At 34.8% G+C, this 16,959-nt stretch overlaps 1 protein-coding gene and 1 long non-coding RNA gene across 2 annotated transcripts; both read right to left on the bottom strand.

Annotated features, from left to right (window-relative positions):
• Positions 1–3,143: 3,143 nt before the first annotated feature.
• On the bottom strand, positions 3,144–3,709 carry LOC145798472 (uncharacterized). Its single transcript, XR_014339350.1, has 2 exons — positions 3,597–3,709; positions 3,144–3,467 (listed from the first exon to the last, which is right to left on the bottom strand). It is a non-coding gene; the product is annotated as an uncharacterized LOC145798472 (long non-coding RNA).
• Positions 3,710–3,764: 55 nt separating this feature from the next.
• LAZ1 (organic solute transporter ostalpha protein (DUF300)) lies at positions 3,765–14,423 on the bottom strand. Its single transcript, XM_028231408.2, has 8 exons — positions 14,000–14,423; positions 13,841–13,897; positions 11,271–11,379; positions 9,877–10,055; positions 9,688–9,776; positions 6,687–6,948; positions 5,399–5,650; positions 3,765–4,488 (listed from the first exon to the last, which is right to left on the bottom strand). Exons 1-8 carry the CDS (start codon positions 14,159–14,161, stop codon positions 4,132–4,134), a joined length of 1,467 nt encoding a protein of 488 aa, XP_028087209.1. The 5' UTR covers positions 14,162–14,423; the 3' UTR covers positions 3,765–4,131.
• Positions 14,424–16,959: the final 2,536 nt, after the last annotated feature.

Here is a 16,959-nt window from a genome sequence, read left to right as displayed (position 1 = left end):
TGGTTCCACTGATTTAGGAAAAAAGAAAAAATAGAAAGGTTCTCATTTCGTTTCCCTTCTCACACTCTGTTCTACCACCATTCACTATTCATCACACCACCATCAACCACCACCATCCCCAGTCACCCTTGCAAGTGGCCTCATTTAACAACCATCTATAGTAACCACCTCCTATGTCCAACAATCACATTTGGCTACTGCTTTCCACAATCAACAACCATGCTTCGCGACTAGAAACCACCAACCATCTCACTATTACTCCTTTTATTTGCTTTCAAAAAAAAAAAAAAAAAAGTCTTAGCCTTCGTTTGATAATATGGTTACGACTAATTTAGCCCCATTAAAAGATAAAATAGACTAAAAAGTCAATAAAACGAAATATCACATTTAAATCATTATTATTTCACTTATTCTCTCATAAAACTACCACACAAAAAAAAAAAAAAAAAGTTCATCCTAAGCAACAAAGAAAAAAAAAATTAGCCAGATTAAAATAACCAAAAAAATCAGGTTAAAAAAATTCTTCCCAAATGAAACCTCTAATTTATTACTAGATACCCATATATATTTACTATAAAAAATTTACATTGCAAATAAAAATTAATTTTGTGTCTACTTTCATTTTTAAAACGTTATAACTAGTTGACAAAATTTATCAAATTCCACCTATGATCAACATCTCTTGGGGCCCGCCACCATCTCTGATTGTATCCATCACCTCTTGTCATCAACTAGGAGTGGGCGCGGGTCGGTTGCGGCCACGAAACCTCCAATCCGTCATCCGTCCGTCAGATTGGCGGATTGGAGAAAATCAATCCGCATCCGTCCGCCAATCCAACGGATTTGGATTGAGCAGATTGGCGGTTTGGCGGATGGATGCGAATCGGTTTGGCGGTTTGAAATTTTATAAATTTTCAACATAGTTCAACTTGTGCACTTCCTCAAAAAAAAAAAAAAAAAAAAAAAAAAAAAAAAAAAAAAAAAAAAGTATTACAGTCAATGACTTAAAAAAGTATTACAATTACTGCATGCGTCATTCAAAGAAAGAAAGTTTGAAACTTTAGAATATCACAATCATTGCATGCCTCATCCACATATTACAATCACAGCATGCCTCATCCACATAAAATATTACAATCTGTGGTTCTTAAAATATAAAAACAATTCAAACCATCAAAACCGTGAGCAGAGCAATAGTAGAGATTGTATGTCTCTGTATTGTTACATTTATATATGTTTTTTAAAACAAAAACCAACCAACATATGTTATATTTTCTATTTATTACTTTTAGAATTAGATTTAAAACCAAAAAATATAGATAAATAATATGTTTATTTTTTTCAATTCAAAAAATATATCCAAGTTGAAAACTTTTTTTCAACAGAATATTTGAACTCTTTTTCAATTGAAAACACAAATAAAATATTTAAACAAATTGAAAACACAAAATTTTATAACTAAGGGTGCTCGCGGTTTGACGGTTCGGTTGCGGCCAAAGGAAGCTCAAATCCGCCATCCGTCCGCCAAATTGGCGGATTGGAGAAAATCAATCCGCAACCGTCCGCTCGTCATCACGCATCCGTCCAAAATGCAACGGATCGATTCGTTTCGATCGGTTTTGGCGAATCGATATATCCGCTGCTCACCCCTATCATCAACACCTCCAACCATCAACTCCGTCTATTGACAATTCACTTTAGACAATCCACCTTCAACCACCAACTTCTACCGTGGCCACTTGTCTCCCAAGTTTTCAAAATACGTATAAACCAAATATAATATTATTTTTATTTTTTTATTAAAAATAAACATAAATTTAACATTTTTTGTGAACAAAAAATTATAAACTTTACACAACACCTTAGGTGCCGTTTGGTAACACTTACGTTTTCAGTTTTCTATTTATATTTATAAAAATTTAAAAAACTCAAATAAAAACTTGTTTAGTAAAATTTTTGATTTATAAATTAGTAGTCTCGGTTTATAAATTTAGCCAAAAAATAAAAACACAAAAAATATGTTTCCGTTTTGAGTTTTTTTTTTTTATCACCCAACATTAGCCACCACCCGCCACCATTTTCCACCACTGTCTTCCACCACCACCATCCACCACCCGCCACAACCCACCACCACCCACCTGCTACCCACTCGCCACCACCACACACCCCTCACCACTACCACCACCCACCACCCACCTGCCATCCACCCGCCACCCACCACCACCATCCACCATTCGCCACCACCACTCACCACTCACCTGTCACCACCATCCACCACCAGCTACCTATTACCCACCCGCTACCACCACCACCACCATCACCACCACCACCACCCACCAGCCACTCACCACCAACACCACCTACTTGCTACCACCTACCACCCGCCACCGCCACCCACCTGCCACCACCACCCACTCGCTACCACCCGTCACCGTCACCCACCCACCCACCCGCCACCCACCGCCACCACCACCCACCATCCCGCACCATCACCCACCCACCCACCCACCCACCACCACCACCACCACCACCACCCACCACCTACCTGCCGCCACCACTCATCCGCCATCACCTGCCATCCGCCACCCACCTGCCACCACCACCACCACCCACTCCCTACTACCTACCACCCGCCACCGTCACCCACCCACCTACCACCACCACCACCCCCCATCACCCGCCACCTATCCGCCACCATCACCCACCTGCCACCACCCACCACCATTCGCCATCCGCCACCCACCTGCCACCACACCCACCACTCGCCGTCGCCGTCGCCGTCGCCGCCACCACCACCACCACCACCACCACCCACTCGCTACCACCCACCACCCGCCACTGTCACCTATCCACCCGCCACTGTCACCGACCCACCCACCACCAACTATCCACCACCCACCGTCACCACTTTCCACCACCTTCTTCCGCCGCCACTTGCGACCACTTGCCATTTCTCACTCTTTTTTATGTTTTTAAATTTTTTTAAACATTTTGTCAATTACCAAACGCGTTTGTAGTTTATGTTTTTTTTTAAAATAAATAAAAAATAAACAAAAACCAATTTATAAAATTTTTGTAAATATAAACTGAAAACGTAAACGTTAACAAACACACCCTTAATGTTTATGTTTATAATTATAAAATTTTTGAAAATTGTAAATAAAAACTACTTTGGAATCTATTTTTGTTTTCTGTTGGTTTCACAGGTTTAGGGAAAAAATAAAAAATAGAAGGTTCTCAATTCGTTCTCCTTCACCAACTCCCTTCTGCCACCATTCACTATTCATCACCACCACCACTTCCGGCCACCATTGCAGGTTACCTCATTTAACAACCATTTGTAGTAAACATCTCCTACAGCGAACAATCACTTTTAGCTACCATCTCACAATCAACAATCACCCTTCGCGACTAGCAACCACCAACCATCTATCCCCAGTGACAACCACCTCCGATCATTCCTTTTACTTGTTTTCACAAAAAAAAAAAAAAAAAAAAAAAAAAAAAACAAACAAACAAAAATTAAACAAGCATACCAAATATATTCTGCGTCTTCATTTTTATAAAAAATAAGCATAAACGTATTTAATAATTACCTGTAAATAAAAAATAATAAGCTATAAACATTACCAATCCACACTTCGTCGTGTTAATAGATCCACTTTCATCATGTGGTAGTAAGTTTTTGAAGTGTTTCCTGAAAACAGCTGTGTGCAGTTCCCACCAATAAGCAAATTGATATATCCTAATACAGAGAGAGCTCATAATAGAACACAAGCCTTCGAGGGCTCTCTATACAACATTTTTTTTAAGCCCATCATCACTTATAGAGGAAACATTACATGAATCATGAGTAATACCACAAATTTGAGCAAAAGCCACCAGCAATCATATGATAAAAAGAAAACAAAAATCCAAATAACAAAATAACCTCCGACCAAATACAACCTCATGCGCAAAGCAAAAAAGTTTTTTTGAAGTGAGGGCACAAATACCTCGCGCTTGAAGCCGTCTTGTACAATTAAATCACACGAGACATCGGTGAATGCTCAAAAAATGACGTTTTTTAAATGTGATGCCTGAAGCACTATTCTCCCCTCTTTTCCGGTTGGTATAAACGCTTTTCTTTGATTAATCTTTGGTGACCCATCTCCGGCCACCGATTTCATACCCACCATAGGTCTGATCACTACTACTCTCTCCCCCGCTTTCTGCACTGGTATATCCCGATTTTCGCCGGTGCCTTTTTGCTCTCGAGACTCCACTATCGCTAAAACTTCCATTTAAGAGGGGATCATCTATACCCCGAATTACTCTCCGCACTGGGGATGATGAGGCGATGTAACTATCATCCTTTGTCCTTCTCTTATCCTTATCGTGCCTCTTGATATTTTGCGAGATCTTATGTAATTTCTGATTAAACCTCGTAAATCCCTTCTCCATGGGCTCTACTGCCTGAGTTACCGTGAATTTCACATCATTTACAATCTGTAAAAGGAGGTGAAACAGCATTATCAGGACCGAAACATAGCAGAAACAATGAAAAATAAAATGGTTAACAAATTACAAAATCGGTATCAACAAGTCATTCATTTTATCTAAAGACTCCAAGATGCAAGACCAAGGCCCACTTCCAACATCAATAGAAAACAGATGAATTTACAACGGAAAGCAATTCCACCCTCAACACTTGGACCACGTCCCCTACTATCCCCGACGGTTGCTCTTACGTGGGAAAATTACACTTTACCACCCTCAACTATGGTTGTTGCCACTTAACCCCTTCAACTAAAAATTGCTACATTCCCCTCACCACCAACCCAATCTTCTGTACATGGGAATTTTATACCAAAAATGTTCATTCAAGAGGTGTGTTATATACATATATGTGAGAGATATGCATATATTTTCCCATCTTGATTGAGCTTTTGCGGGGGTGGTTCATGTTGTAGGACGTGTAGTGGTAGTTTTATGTTGATATTTTGTAGTCGTTTATTATTTGTTGTAGGGCATACCTGGGGTATGCCCCTTGTAAACTTGTACATTTTACTGTCTTTATTTTATGACTTACTCACCCAAAAAAAAAGAAATTGGTATAGGCAGCTCGCATACTATTTTTTTGTCCTCTTCAAGACAGAATGTTAATAGAAGGTTCAGATTGAAACAAATAAAAGATCATGGGGGTAAGGAGTAGCAATTTTTAGTGTAATTTGCATTTATCCTAATACCATGATTACTTGGCTAACATTTATATACTCCGGCAAAAAATTCTTAAGTTTTCAGCCAACAGCAACAAAAGTTAGCTCAGATACCCTGGCGACTACGTGACAATAGGATTGAAGAACAATTAGCTCATGCTTGAACTGACAAAGTAACAACAGAACTGAAGAAAGCTTACATATTCACCACCACCAAGGAAAACATCCCGAACACTTTCTCTGATGGTCATTCCGCTCCTAACATCAATGTCAGGTTGGGGAAGCCGTAGTTTAGTAGGGCGCTCGCTGTCCCTCACCTCATCAGGATCAAGAGGACAGTCTGCAGATGCATAGTCTCCGAGCACTGCGACGCTCCCGTGAAAACGCTCCCCCATTAGCTCATATGGCGTGGCAGGGAACACATATAGGTGAACCACGGAAGCGATGCCCATCTGTGCTGGATGAATACATAAAGACCTGTTAAAGTTAGATATTTTATATGACAGCTTCAGCATCAGTATATTGCTATCTTGTAGACCATAAAAAAGGATGATAATAGTTAAAAATAGCCTGTTTCCATGTGTATAGAGGGAAATCATGAAACATCGTCCGACGGCGATTGGGTAAATGCAAATTGGAATTGTTCCCAAAGAGTTTGCTATAAAACTTTTTAATAATCAGAACATCACAATATTATTTGCTTTGAAGAAAGACAGTGGACACTTAATGACTAAGAAACTCGCTTGACATTTCTACAAAGCCAATCTACAGATTTGTAGCAAATTTTAATGATAATAACTTCACATCTAAAAGGAAATGCACTTTTTGTATGAAATGAGATCCATTTAAAACTACAATGTGATTTAAAAAAAATAGTGCCATCCAAGAATAATCCAATAAACACCCGACACAGATAGTGAAAAGCCCGAAGTACAGATTTGAAAATAAAAATGCGTTCAGGGTAGCACAACTGAAGTTAAATATGTCAGGCTGAGCAGATAGACTCACCAAGTATCCGTTTGGATGGATGCGGATTTTAGACCAAAGGATTTGAGGTTAAAAATATTGGGGAGTTAACTATTATAGGTGGAGAGAAAAATTATAGAAGATAAGTTGAAAAAGGAGATGTATTTTAATAGGATCCTTGTAGCTAGAAGCCTTTAGCATGATTTCAAATGACTACTTTTATATAGTTATTTCAAATCTATCATGACAAATCTATTTAATTCAATCTTGAAATTCATAGTTAAATCTAAATTGAGTTATTCTCCTTGAATGATTAATGTCAAGTCCATACATTTCAAATTCACATCCATCCAAACAGACCCTAAAAGCTATCCCATCAAAATTTAGACCACATGAGTGGCAGCCATCTTTGAAGATCAGACGGGAAAAGCATAAAAGAGCAACAATATCCATTAAATATCACCAAATGAGCTACTATAAGTAAATCATTCACCAGAAGCATATCAAAACGAAGACAAATACCTCTATACAAATGATGAAGTCTTGAACACTTGACTGAAACTGCAAAGCTTGGGCTATTGGACTTTTAAATAATCCGAGGGCATACAGAAGGGCAATAGCCACACCTTGCCACCAAGTCAAAAACACAATTGATTTAAACGTCACAAACTTGTACAATGGTTTGATGTGCGCCAATTCCTCCTTTGTGATAGCGTAAAATTGAACTAAACAATACAAAGCCCATGACTGACTGAAATTTAGAACCACAGCCATATAAGGATACCTACAAAAAAGAAAAAGAAAAAGGCTGATGTAGAAATGCTCTCTTGGAGACTTTATTAATATTATATGCCAATTTAATGGTAGAAGCAATTTGATATGAAAATATAGCTTGAAAGTGAAAAAATAAAAATTGCTAACCAATTATATCAAAATGGCACAATACAAGACACAAAACTCAGTAATTTGTACTAGTAAAAGAACATCTACTCTGCCAAGTCAAATTGGAATTCAAATGAAGTAGAGGCATGCAGAAGAAATTGCAAAGACATCAATAGGTGGTATGAGCATTCTACTGGTAGTTTATGCATGCACAATCACTGACGTAACTGTGGGTTTCTGTTGATCCATAATCTTATTAATTCTTTTTACCTGATCTAATGATTAAGTTTCTAAGGGCTGTAAGAATAAAGGACTAAAATTTTGATAAGAATTTTAGCAATTTTTTTACGGCTAATGGATCAAAGCCCATATCATACATCCACAATTCAACTAACAAGTTCATCTCTTTCCGTAGATCCACCTCCAAGCATGATGATGAAACTAGTGCCCAAATCATACAAGGTAACCCAGTTGTATAATTGGTATGGTCATTCTCCACCCTTCATTTATTTGAATAGCATGCATAGCTTTTATGGTCATTCAAAGTTAGAGATCACCAAGTTGCTTAGAGCTTTTGTTGTAGTTGTTTTAGCTTCAAAACCAAATCAAGGTTTGGGATTCATTAAGCTTAATAAGTAAGCACAGGTCAGATGAGATTGAATTAGGCCCTTTTTTATGAACTGACCTCTTTTCTAAGGACTAGGCCTTAAAAAGTCTCTTTCAGCCAATTGTTAGCCCGAGAAATATCGTAATGTGTCAAAGGCCCACTACAGTACTCTTATTTTTCCTACTTGTCCTGCAGATACTAAGGAACAAAGAACTGCATGATCTTTACATTACACAAACTTATTTGCTCTCTTAGTTTAATCACTCCCAATAGCATATTGTTCAAGGTTCTATCTTCCATAGAATAATTGGAAATAATATTTAGCACAGGCTTGTTTGTGTAACACACTCGCAAAAGGCACATTTTGGGCTGGTGCTTGTAACAGAGAATTCAACCACCTCTTAGTGTTGTTGTGGCAAATTAGAAGAGTAGTTAATGACAATAATACATGCAGATAGTAGGTTGGGAGTTTATTGGAGATCATCAGTAGGTTGACAGCACTTTATATGAATAAAACATAAAACATAAAACATAAAACATTTCTCCAAAGTAGACATAAAATGAACTTAAATTACACTAGAGATAAGTGAGATATTGTTATAAAAAAAAAAAAATGCACCAACTAAATATAAACATATACAATAGAAATTTTAGTAGTAAAAAAAACCTTGTATTTCACTGGGAAAAACAATTAAAAAGCGGTAGAGATGAGTTTTATGCAAAAAAGAACTTTGCACTCTGTAGTAGTAATTATATAATGATAATAAATAGAGAGAGAGAGAGAGTAAAAAGATTTAGAAATAGATTGTAGTTTAGTTTACAGCCACAATGAGAGAGAGAGAGAGAGAGAGAGAAACAAAACAAATAAACTAACCTTAGGCTAATTGATTAAATGGAGGAAAAGGGAGAAAACCAATCAAATCACCTACTAAGCAATGAGGGAGGAGAGACAGCGATGATGAAGCATGTTTGAAGAGTGGAGTGGACTAAAGAAGGAGATGGATATGTTCAAATTGTAGCAACATTCCTTCAATTCTCTAGTTTTCCCAAATTGCCACAACGTTTAAATGCTTATTGCCACAATTTTTTTAAGACTATGTAATTAAAAATGACTTTAATTTTTATTTCATATATACCTAGTGCAAAATGGCTATTTAGGCCACAAACATAAAAATAACAACAAAAACATTTCCATATAAAGATACTAAGGCTTAAAAATCAGATCAGGTGGGAACAAAATTCCATGATCCAAAAAAAATTAAGCCACTAGATGCGAAAGATCCTACCTCCAAGGGATTTTCCACATGACCTGAATGAATTTGCCCAAATCGATCGTAAGAATCCAGATCAGGATTTTAACAACAATGCATAGTATAGACAGCTATTGTCATTGTTGTCAAATAGCGAATCAAACTGAATTTTTTTGCAAAAATAGTGAACCATGAATCATAAGATCCACTTTATTTAGCATAATATACAATTTTATATATGTATATAACATATATATAACTAAATGTGTAGTTTATAATGAAATAAATATCAATATAAACTACACGTGTAGGTATATATATGTTATATACAAATAAAACAATATATATTAATACAATTAGTATCTCTTTTTTTATTTTGTGAACACGACACCATTTCATGCATTATGTAAACATAACTAAATCGATTGAATCAGAATTGAATAGTGAGATTTACTCAATTTAAGATTCAACTGCATGAATTGAATCATTTTGCTTGAAACTCATAGCGAATCATATGAATCTAATCGTGAATCGTAAGATTCTAACAAACATGGCTATTGGAGCACATGCCATACATGCAAGCCTTCATCCATAATGTTTTTGGGAATTGGCATAATGTCTAGCATTCAATGCCAGACATAAAAGCATTAAGAATTGGTAGACAGAAAAAACAGATACAAAGAACATTACATGCAAGTCCACAAGGAATGATCAATGGAAGGACATGTGAATGTAATTTGTTGCACGAGTTAGAAATATATTTTGTAACAAAAAATTATCTTACCCGCATCCCCATTTGAAGTCTCCTTCACAATATACACCAAAGGCTTCAAGAATTACTGATAAAATAGCAGTAACAGCCTTTATTATCATCTGCCAAAGCAATCAATGCGTTGTTCCATAAATTGACTGACTCAGGAATTCAGGAATAATTTTAGCAAAGTAAAACTTATTTGCATGAGATCAAACTTACATACTGAACAATTCCAAACTTGATAACTTGGTAAACCCATTGGTTCAATTTCCATGGCTTTAAGAAATAATTCATGGGGAAAGGATGTTTTATAGTTCCCTTTTCTATACCATGATCCAATAATGGGATTTTTGCACGTCCTTGCCTCTCCATAAACTCGACGGTCCTCTCCTCCCCACCTTATCCAAAAAGAGGCATGAAAAGGGGGACAAAGGAAACCAAAAAAAAATAGTGAGGGAAAAAAAAAAAAAAAAAACCACAAAATTGTTCAAAGAAGGAAGAAAAAAACATACATAGACTATATATATATATAAATTAAAAAAAAAGGATTGCTAATGTAATGAGCAAAAACTTTGAAACATCTATGTGCTCCATCAATGAACCAAACTTAGAAACTAACAAAAGAGGTTAGTGTTAGGATTAGTCAACCCATGTGATAAAGGTGGGTTCCATACTGTTATTAGGTTGGTTTATACATGTATTTGGGTTAGGATAGTGGAGTTCTGAATCTAATGGGAAACCTAATATGTATAGGATTTGGTTATCTAATTGTATGGAACTACGATTCTCATGGGTAGACTATTATAAATAGTCATGATGTAAACTATAGGGTTTCTCTGAGAGAGATTGAGAGAGTAGTGAGGGAAAAAAATAGAGATGTAAGGGGTGAGAGAAAAAATATTGCAGGTGAGCAAGGGCTCAATTACCCTTGAGCATGGGGTTCGAGTAATGGTGTGGGTTTCGAGTGTTTTGGCTAATCTCACATGTATTTTCTATTTTATTCATAGTGGAAGCTCTTTCTCCCGTGGATGTAAGCAATTTGGGCTGAATCAGGTAAATCTGTGTGATTTTTTTTCCTCTTTGGTGTGTGCATGGGTGTGCTTTCGTTTGCGTTGGCGGGATATGGCATAAATCCCAACAGTTAGGTCATAAACAGGTTGTGCTCCATCAATGAACCAAACTTCAGTGTTTTGGATAATTTGGTTAGAAAGGAATTCAAGAATTTTAAGAGAAATTTAAAGATTTATGGAGTTTGTGGGAAAAAGTGCATTTCTCAGCTTCTTTTTGGGGGTCAGTTTTTCCTGTTTTTAAGGGGATTCCCTTGTTTTTGATTAAAGTGATTGCTTGTGATTTGTAGCTCTTGATTTTTCTTTTACTTTTCGGAGGAACCTTGTTCTCCTTTACATCCCTTTTGTAATGATTGACATATGCAATCCCAAGCACTTTGTAGAATATGAATCACATATTCCAATTAGAACCTAATGATTTTGATTAAAGCAATTTGATATGTGCAAGCAACTTTTACAATTACAAGGAAAATAAAGTTGTGACTTTCCAAAAAAAAAGACACAACAACAAAGGAAGAAAAAAAGAAGTGTGAAAGAGAGACATACCTAAACATGCAACAAGATATCTTCCAAAGCAATACATGGCAAAGGATTCATAGCAATCACGTAGTATCTCAATATCAACACTAATTGTTGGGTTCATCAATGATACAAACTGTAGAAAAGTAAGAGAGAGAAAATAAATAAATAAGTTAAAGAGTTAAAATGATACATCACCACCTAGAAGAACTAGGTTAATTCATAAAAGGAATCTTCAAAATCACAGAGAATGTTAGAAAAATAATCAAACTAAGAATAACATTAGCATGAATCAATATGTCAAATCACCAAAAGCAACAGTTAGAGATTGAAAGTGCTAATGATTTTTGCATGGGTCTACCCACAACACATACCATAATCTCTACTTAATAAGTATATACCATATTCTTAACTCTCAACCTTTTTTCTTTTTTTCCAGTGATCATTCTAGTTCCAGGATATGAAATCTCATTACCTTAAAGACGTTGGTGCAGGAAAACCTTTATGAGTTGAGTGCACCAATAGAATGAAGCTAGAAAGTAAAAAGTAAGGAACGAGATGGTCTAAAGATCTGGCAAAGATAAAGAACAAAAGTAGGAAGGTAGATATTAAGAAAGGGAAGGTAAGAATAAGAGAAAAAAAAGGCCTAAACAATTACACCTGATCTCGGGAACTTACATCTTAAGGAAAGATGCATCAAAGAAGGGCTAAAATAAAGCAAAGCAATAAGAAGAAATATAGTGTTTTGACAAATTCTACTGTGGGAGTGGGAGGAGAAATCAGGTGACTTAATGAATTTAGACAAAGGCTCAACTGTTTGTATCAGATTGAAATTAAAGATGTATATGAAAAAAATAATCACTAAGAACAGAGGTGCCCTTCCCAAGTATACATTCCTTTCTCGCATTGCTACTTTATGTAATCACACGCCCTCTTCTTTTCATTTTCACTTTTGTACTAATCTTCTTGCTTCAATTATTCTGGAGGCTTTTTGGTTGAAAATACTAAAAGACTTCCACCAACTTTAAAAGACAGGAAACATTTTTGGTAGGCAAGATTCATCCTAACCAATATACAGTTTCACTACTGCCATTGAGGTTGCAACTAAAGAAGCTAACATTTTACGTGAACCTAATTTTTTTTGTCAACATCTGGAGGCAATAGAGGACTACAAAGTGGAAAAACTTTATGATCAGTGGTCACAAAGGCTTGAGTGTTGGGTAGTCTGATTCTTCCAGATGTGGCCCTTTTGTTTGGCACCATTCGGCTAATTCTTTGGTTTCAATTGTATGATTGAAAATACCAAAAGGCTTCTAGAACTTCAGAAGATAGCATATATTATTTTGCTAGGGAAGATTAATCTTGTCCAATTTGCCATTTCAAAAGACGAAGATCCACTATACCATCTACTGAAGTTCAAAATCCCAGCTAAAATAGCTAAACAGTTTAGAGTATCAGTGTGTAAATTTTGTGGTCCACAAAGAGTTTGTTATGAAGTTAGCAGAATTTTCTGGCCAAATGGGTTAATTGTAAGGTAATCGGTCCTTCCAGGCACGGTCCTTTCATTTGATGCTTCTGTTCAAGAACTTGTGCCAGGCAACACTCCCATTTCTTTGGTCTTTCCACAGTTTGATTCTAATGAAATTAACTTGTTCCATTCACATTAAATTGAAAACCTCAGCCCACACTTCTCCTTAAAATCCAAGTATTAAGGAGGGGAAAACTGAAACCATATAATCAGCACAGATGAGGCAATTCTAGGCGATGTGGAACACATTCTAACACACCCTCCTAGACTACAATATACAGTAGCCAGACAAACGACACACCAATCATAGGCCCAACCAAACTTTGATACCAAATTGAAACGTCCAGCCCACACTTCTCCTTAAAACCCAAGTATTAAGGAGAAGGAACCTGGAGTCTTACAACCAGAATAGATGGGGCAACTCCGGGCGATGTGGAACACATTTCAACACGTTACACATACTATTGAAGCATGTACTTAGAACTCTTAGTCACTAAACAGGTGTCTCAGTTACCAATTTCTAGACCAACTATCCAAGATAGTTGTTTAATACAGCAATGATTCATACCACTAAATAAAAAAAAGACCACTAATAGCACTAATGCATTGGAAATACCACCCAAAAAAAAAAAAAAGCATAGCCCACTGCCACATCATTAGTGGTGCTATTAGAGCACCATTTTTCTTGTTTAATATTGGAAGTTGCTTTAGAAAACCAAAATTCACATCCAATAATTCATATATTAAAAACAGAATTTTTTTCAGAAAAGGGATTTCAAGGATGAAAAGAATAATGGTCAAGCTTAAGTTCATGGTTCCTGAATGATCAAAGATTAAGCATATAAACAAAAAAACTATAGAAAAACCCGTTCATATGAAAATATATAGGAGGGTCTTTGTGCAAACAAAAAGAACCATCCTTTTTTTTTCTTATTCTTTTATCTGTAATCACTAGCATATGTATATATATATATATATATAGTGATCAATATACATGTTTCAAGTCATGGATCATAAAAGCAACAACTTTAATCATCTTAAAATCAGTCAAAAACTCAAGATTACTCACTGATTCAACAGCATAGCAAGGAACCATCAAGATAACCCCAATCAAGAATTTTTGCTCCTGTCAAAGAAAACCCAAAAAAGAAAAAATTCAAATAAAACAGAGGGTATAACAAAAGTTTAATCCTTGAAATGGTAAAGAAGAGGTGGAGAGAGAAGAGACCTCAGGGTTTTTGTAAGCGGAGAGGTGTTCGAAAAGTAGATAGATTGAGAGCGTGAGAGTGACAACCACAAAAGCACCAGCAACAAGAGTTGCCCATGAAGGTGTCGAGTATGACAATGCCACTTCCACCAGATTCAGATAATCAATTTCTGTTATCTTCATCCCAATTCTATGAATCCGATGGGTTTAGCATCATGAGTGAGAAAATCAAAATTAGGGTTTTCCACGCCCAACTTTTACAGATGGATAGAGCTTCGATTTCATTTCAGGAAGACAATCGAGAAAGAGATTTGATCGGATTGAATTGAATTGAAAAAAGCAATTTTTTAAAAACATTTTAATAAATCAGAGGACAGTGATTAGTTAATTGAAGATAATTGACCCCCTAGTGGAGCGTTGGAATAAAATAAAAATAGAGGGATGCGTTAGTGATGTTAAATTAATGGTACAAAATATTTTTCATAAAAATATTTGACTAGTTTTTTTTTTAAGCTAAAGTATAGGTAGACATTAAAATTTATTTAAAATACTTTTGACTCGTTAAAATTTTCACATAATAAATTATTATTTTATTTATTAATCTTTTAGCGGTTCCATCAATATAAATCTTTAATTATTTATTTTATTTTAATTCTTTAATTAAGCTTAATTTAACTACCGCATTACCTGTCATATTCATTGATTTACGGATTTTTAAAAAAGAATAACTAAAATTTGTTTAGTATGAGAATAGATCTTACAAGTTACCATCTTGGTTCACAAGGGGACTGGTGATTTGTTTCACATTGTCGTTGGAACTTAATTTTGGAGAGTTTGTGATATGATATGTCCATTGTTGTGTAAGGGAGTGGGGCATTAAGTTTGATCTTGTGTTGGCAAAGAAGGGTGAGATAGCTGATAGATAATGATGGTGATGTAAGGAAGGAGGTGATGGAAATAAAGAAAAAGAACATGGTGGTTGTAAAAGAAAATAGCTCATCATATTCAATTCTAGGCCACTTGATTGATAAACTAATGGCAAAGATTTGAGGTTTTATGGGTCATCATCCTATACAATCCATGGTCACCTCATTTGTATTTGTAATTAAAAAATTTAACAAGATTAATATTATTGTATGATTTTATGAATGTCAATACATTTGTACTTATTTATTTATTTTATTTTTATCTTTCACAATCCTGTGATTATCCAAAGAATTTTTTTGCTGTAAACAACTTGATTCCTCCATAAAAAAATTTAAAAATAAAAATAAATAAATAAATAAAACTTGATTCATCATTAACTCATGATATGGCCAATCATTAACCAATGGATCAAAATTTTGGACCTTCTTAATTTTTTTTCTCTTACATTTTGTTAGCCTAGCAAGTAGGCATCAAAATTTTGGACCTTCTTAATTTTTTTTCTCTTACGTTTTGTTAGGCAGGTGAACGAGTATTTTCTCACAGGCTAACAAGCATTTTCTCGCAAGCTAACAAATTGGATTTTGACGTCTTGTCTCAAAATCAATTCAAAATTAACCTAACCCAAACAAGTTTGGATTGGATAGAATTAAATCGACTCATGAATTTTCGAGTTAAATGATAATCCTTAATAAGCCATGTCAATAACAACATCACCGTCGTGTGAAATATTTTTTCTTCAATAGAGGAAGTGAAGGTCTTAATTATTTTTATTTTTTCGATATTAGCTCTCTCATGTCAGCTTGTGTTGCTCAATTTTATTCTTTCGGGGAGAGAGAGAGAGAGCGCAAAGGCTTCTTGATTTTGACAGGAAGTTGTTGGGCTTGCACCTATTGGGCCTCTGTTTTTCCCTCTTTTAGTTTGGGCCGGGTTGTATTGCTTTAATCCAATTAACACGTGAATTATTGCATGCGTTTTTTTTTTTTTTTTTGTGTTAAATGAGGTCAACTATTAACTTCTTATTTTTAATTATTCTTTGAAACATACACGTCACTGAAATTTTCCCATAAATTTACAATTGATATAATAGAATACCTAAGTTTGCAAAACGCAAAGGGAAAGTATGCCTGTAGTTATGGTGTTGCTGTGTTTAAAAACAGATAACTCAGTTTGGTTTAACTTTAGAATGATTTTTTGAACTATTTTCTAAAATTTTTAAAATTCATTTGGTGCAAATACATAAATAAATGAAACACTTGTTATTTTTCTATGATTTTATTCTTCTTGGGGGTAGGAAAATATTTTTTAGTGTTTATTTTTGTTAAATTAGTTTATAAGTTTTAAAAATATTTCAAAAAATCAATTGTGAAAATGAAACCAAATAAGAGACGCTTCTCTCTAGTCTAGTTATGGAATGGACCGTGTTGTTTGGGTTGTGAGGTCTACCATAAATCCATCATTTAATTCAATTATTATTATTATTATTATTATTATTATTTTATTTTTTTTGTGTATAGATCATCTATAAAAATTTTAAATTGATACGATGATTGTTGGTTGATGATTTCATTATCTTTATTATGTAACATATACTCGAAAGTGTACATATTGTCTATTTGTTTAAACATATATGATTTAATTACATAATTTATCAGATGGATCTATTACCCTTTCTTTTCTTTTCTTTTCTTTTTTTAAAATTATCAATAATCTATGCACAAGAACTTAAAATGATAAATAGAATGGATATTTAAAAATGCTATTTATCTTGAAAAGTTACTCTAAAAATTAGTTTTCATAATATTTTTTTTCACGAAATATAACATTATATGAAAATTAATCCCAATTTAAAATCTAAATATTAATTTATACTTGTTGTTGGAGAGTTACAATCAAAACAAATCTTATTCTAAGATTTTAAATTTAAGTACTTTTCTAGAAGACTAAAATTGCTTTAAAAAAAATACTCCAATGCAAAAAGAAAGTTGTACTTCAAATATTAGTAATTGCACAAAAAATTTAATAAAACAAGATATAGATATGAGACTGGATAGTTT

This window comes from Camellia sinensis, chromosome 9 (genome assembly GCF_055761805.1).
Source record: "Camellia sinensis isolate YWXY chromosome 9, ASM5576180v1, whole genome shotgun sequence".
Lineage (NCBI taxonomy): Eukaryota > Viridiplantae > Streptophyta > Magnoliopsida > Ericales > Theaceae > Camellia > Camellia sinensis.
The sequence above is the reverse complement of the archived record's forward strand: the minus strand, read 5'-3'. Positions and strand labels throughout refer to the sequence as shown.

Bases quoted from the DNA above. Each gene is read 5' to 3' on its own strand.
- LAZ1 (XM_028231408.2), bottom strand. From the start codon at position 14,161: ATGAAGATAACAGAAATTGATTATCTGAATCTGGTGGAAGTGGCATTG. The intron at 9,777-9,876 runs GTAAGTTTGATC...TTGCTTTGGCAG, and splicing joins AGTTTGGAATTGTTCAGTAT to ATGATAATAAAGGCTGTTAC. The intron at 6,949-9,687 runs GTAAGATAATTT...TCTTTTTTGTAG, and splicing joins GACTTCAAATGGGGATGCGG to GTATCCTTATATGGCTGTGG.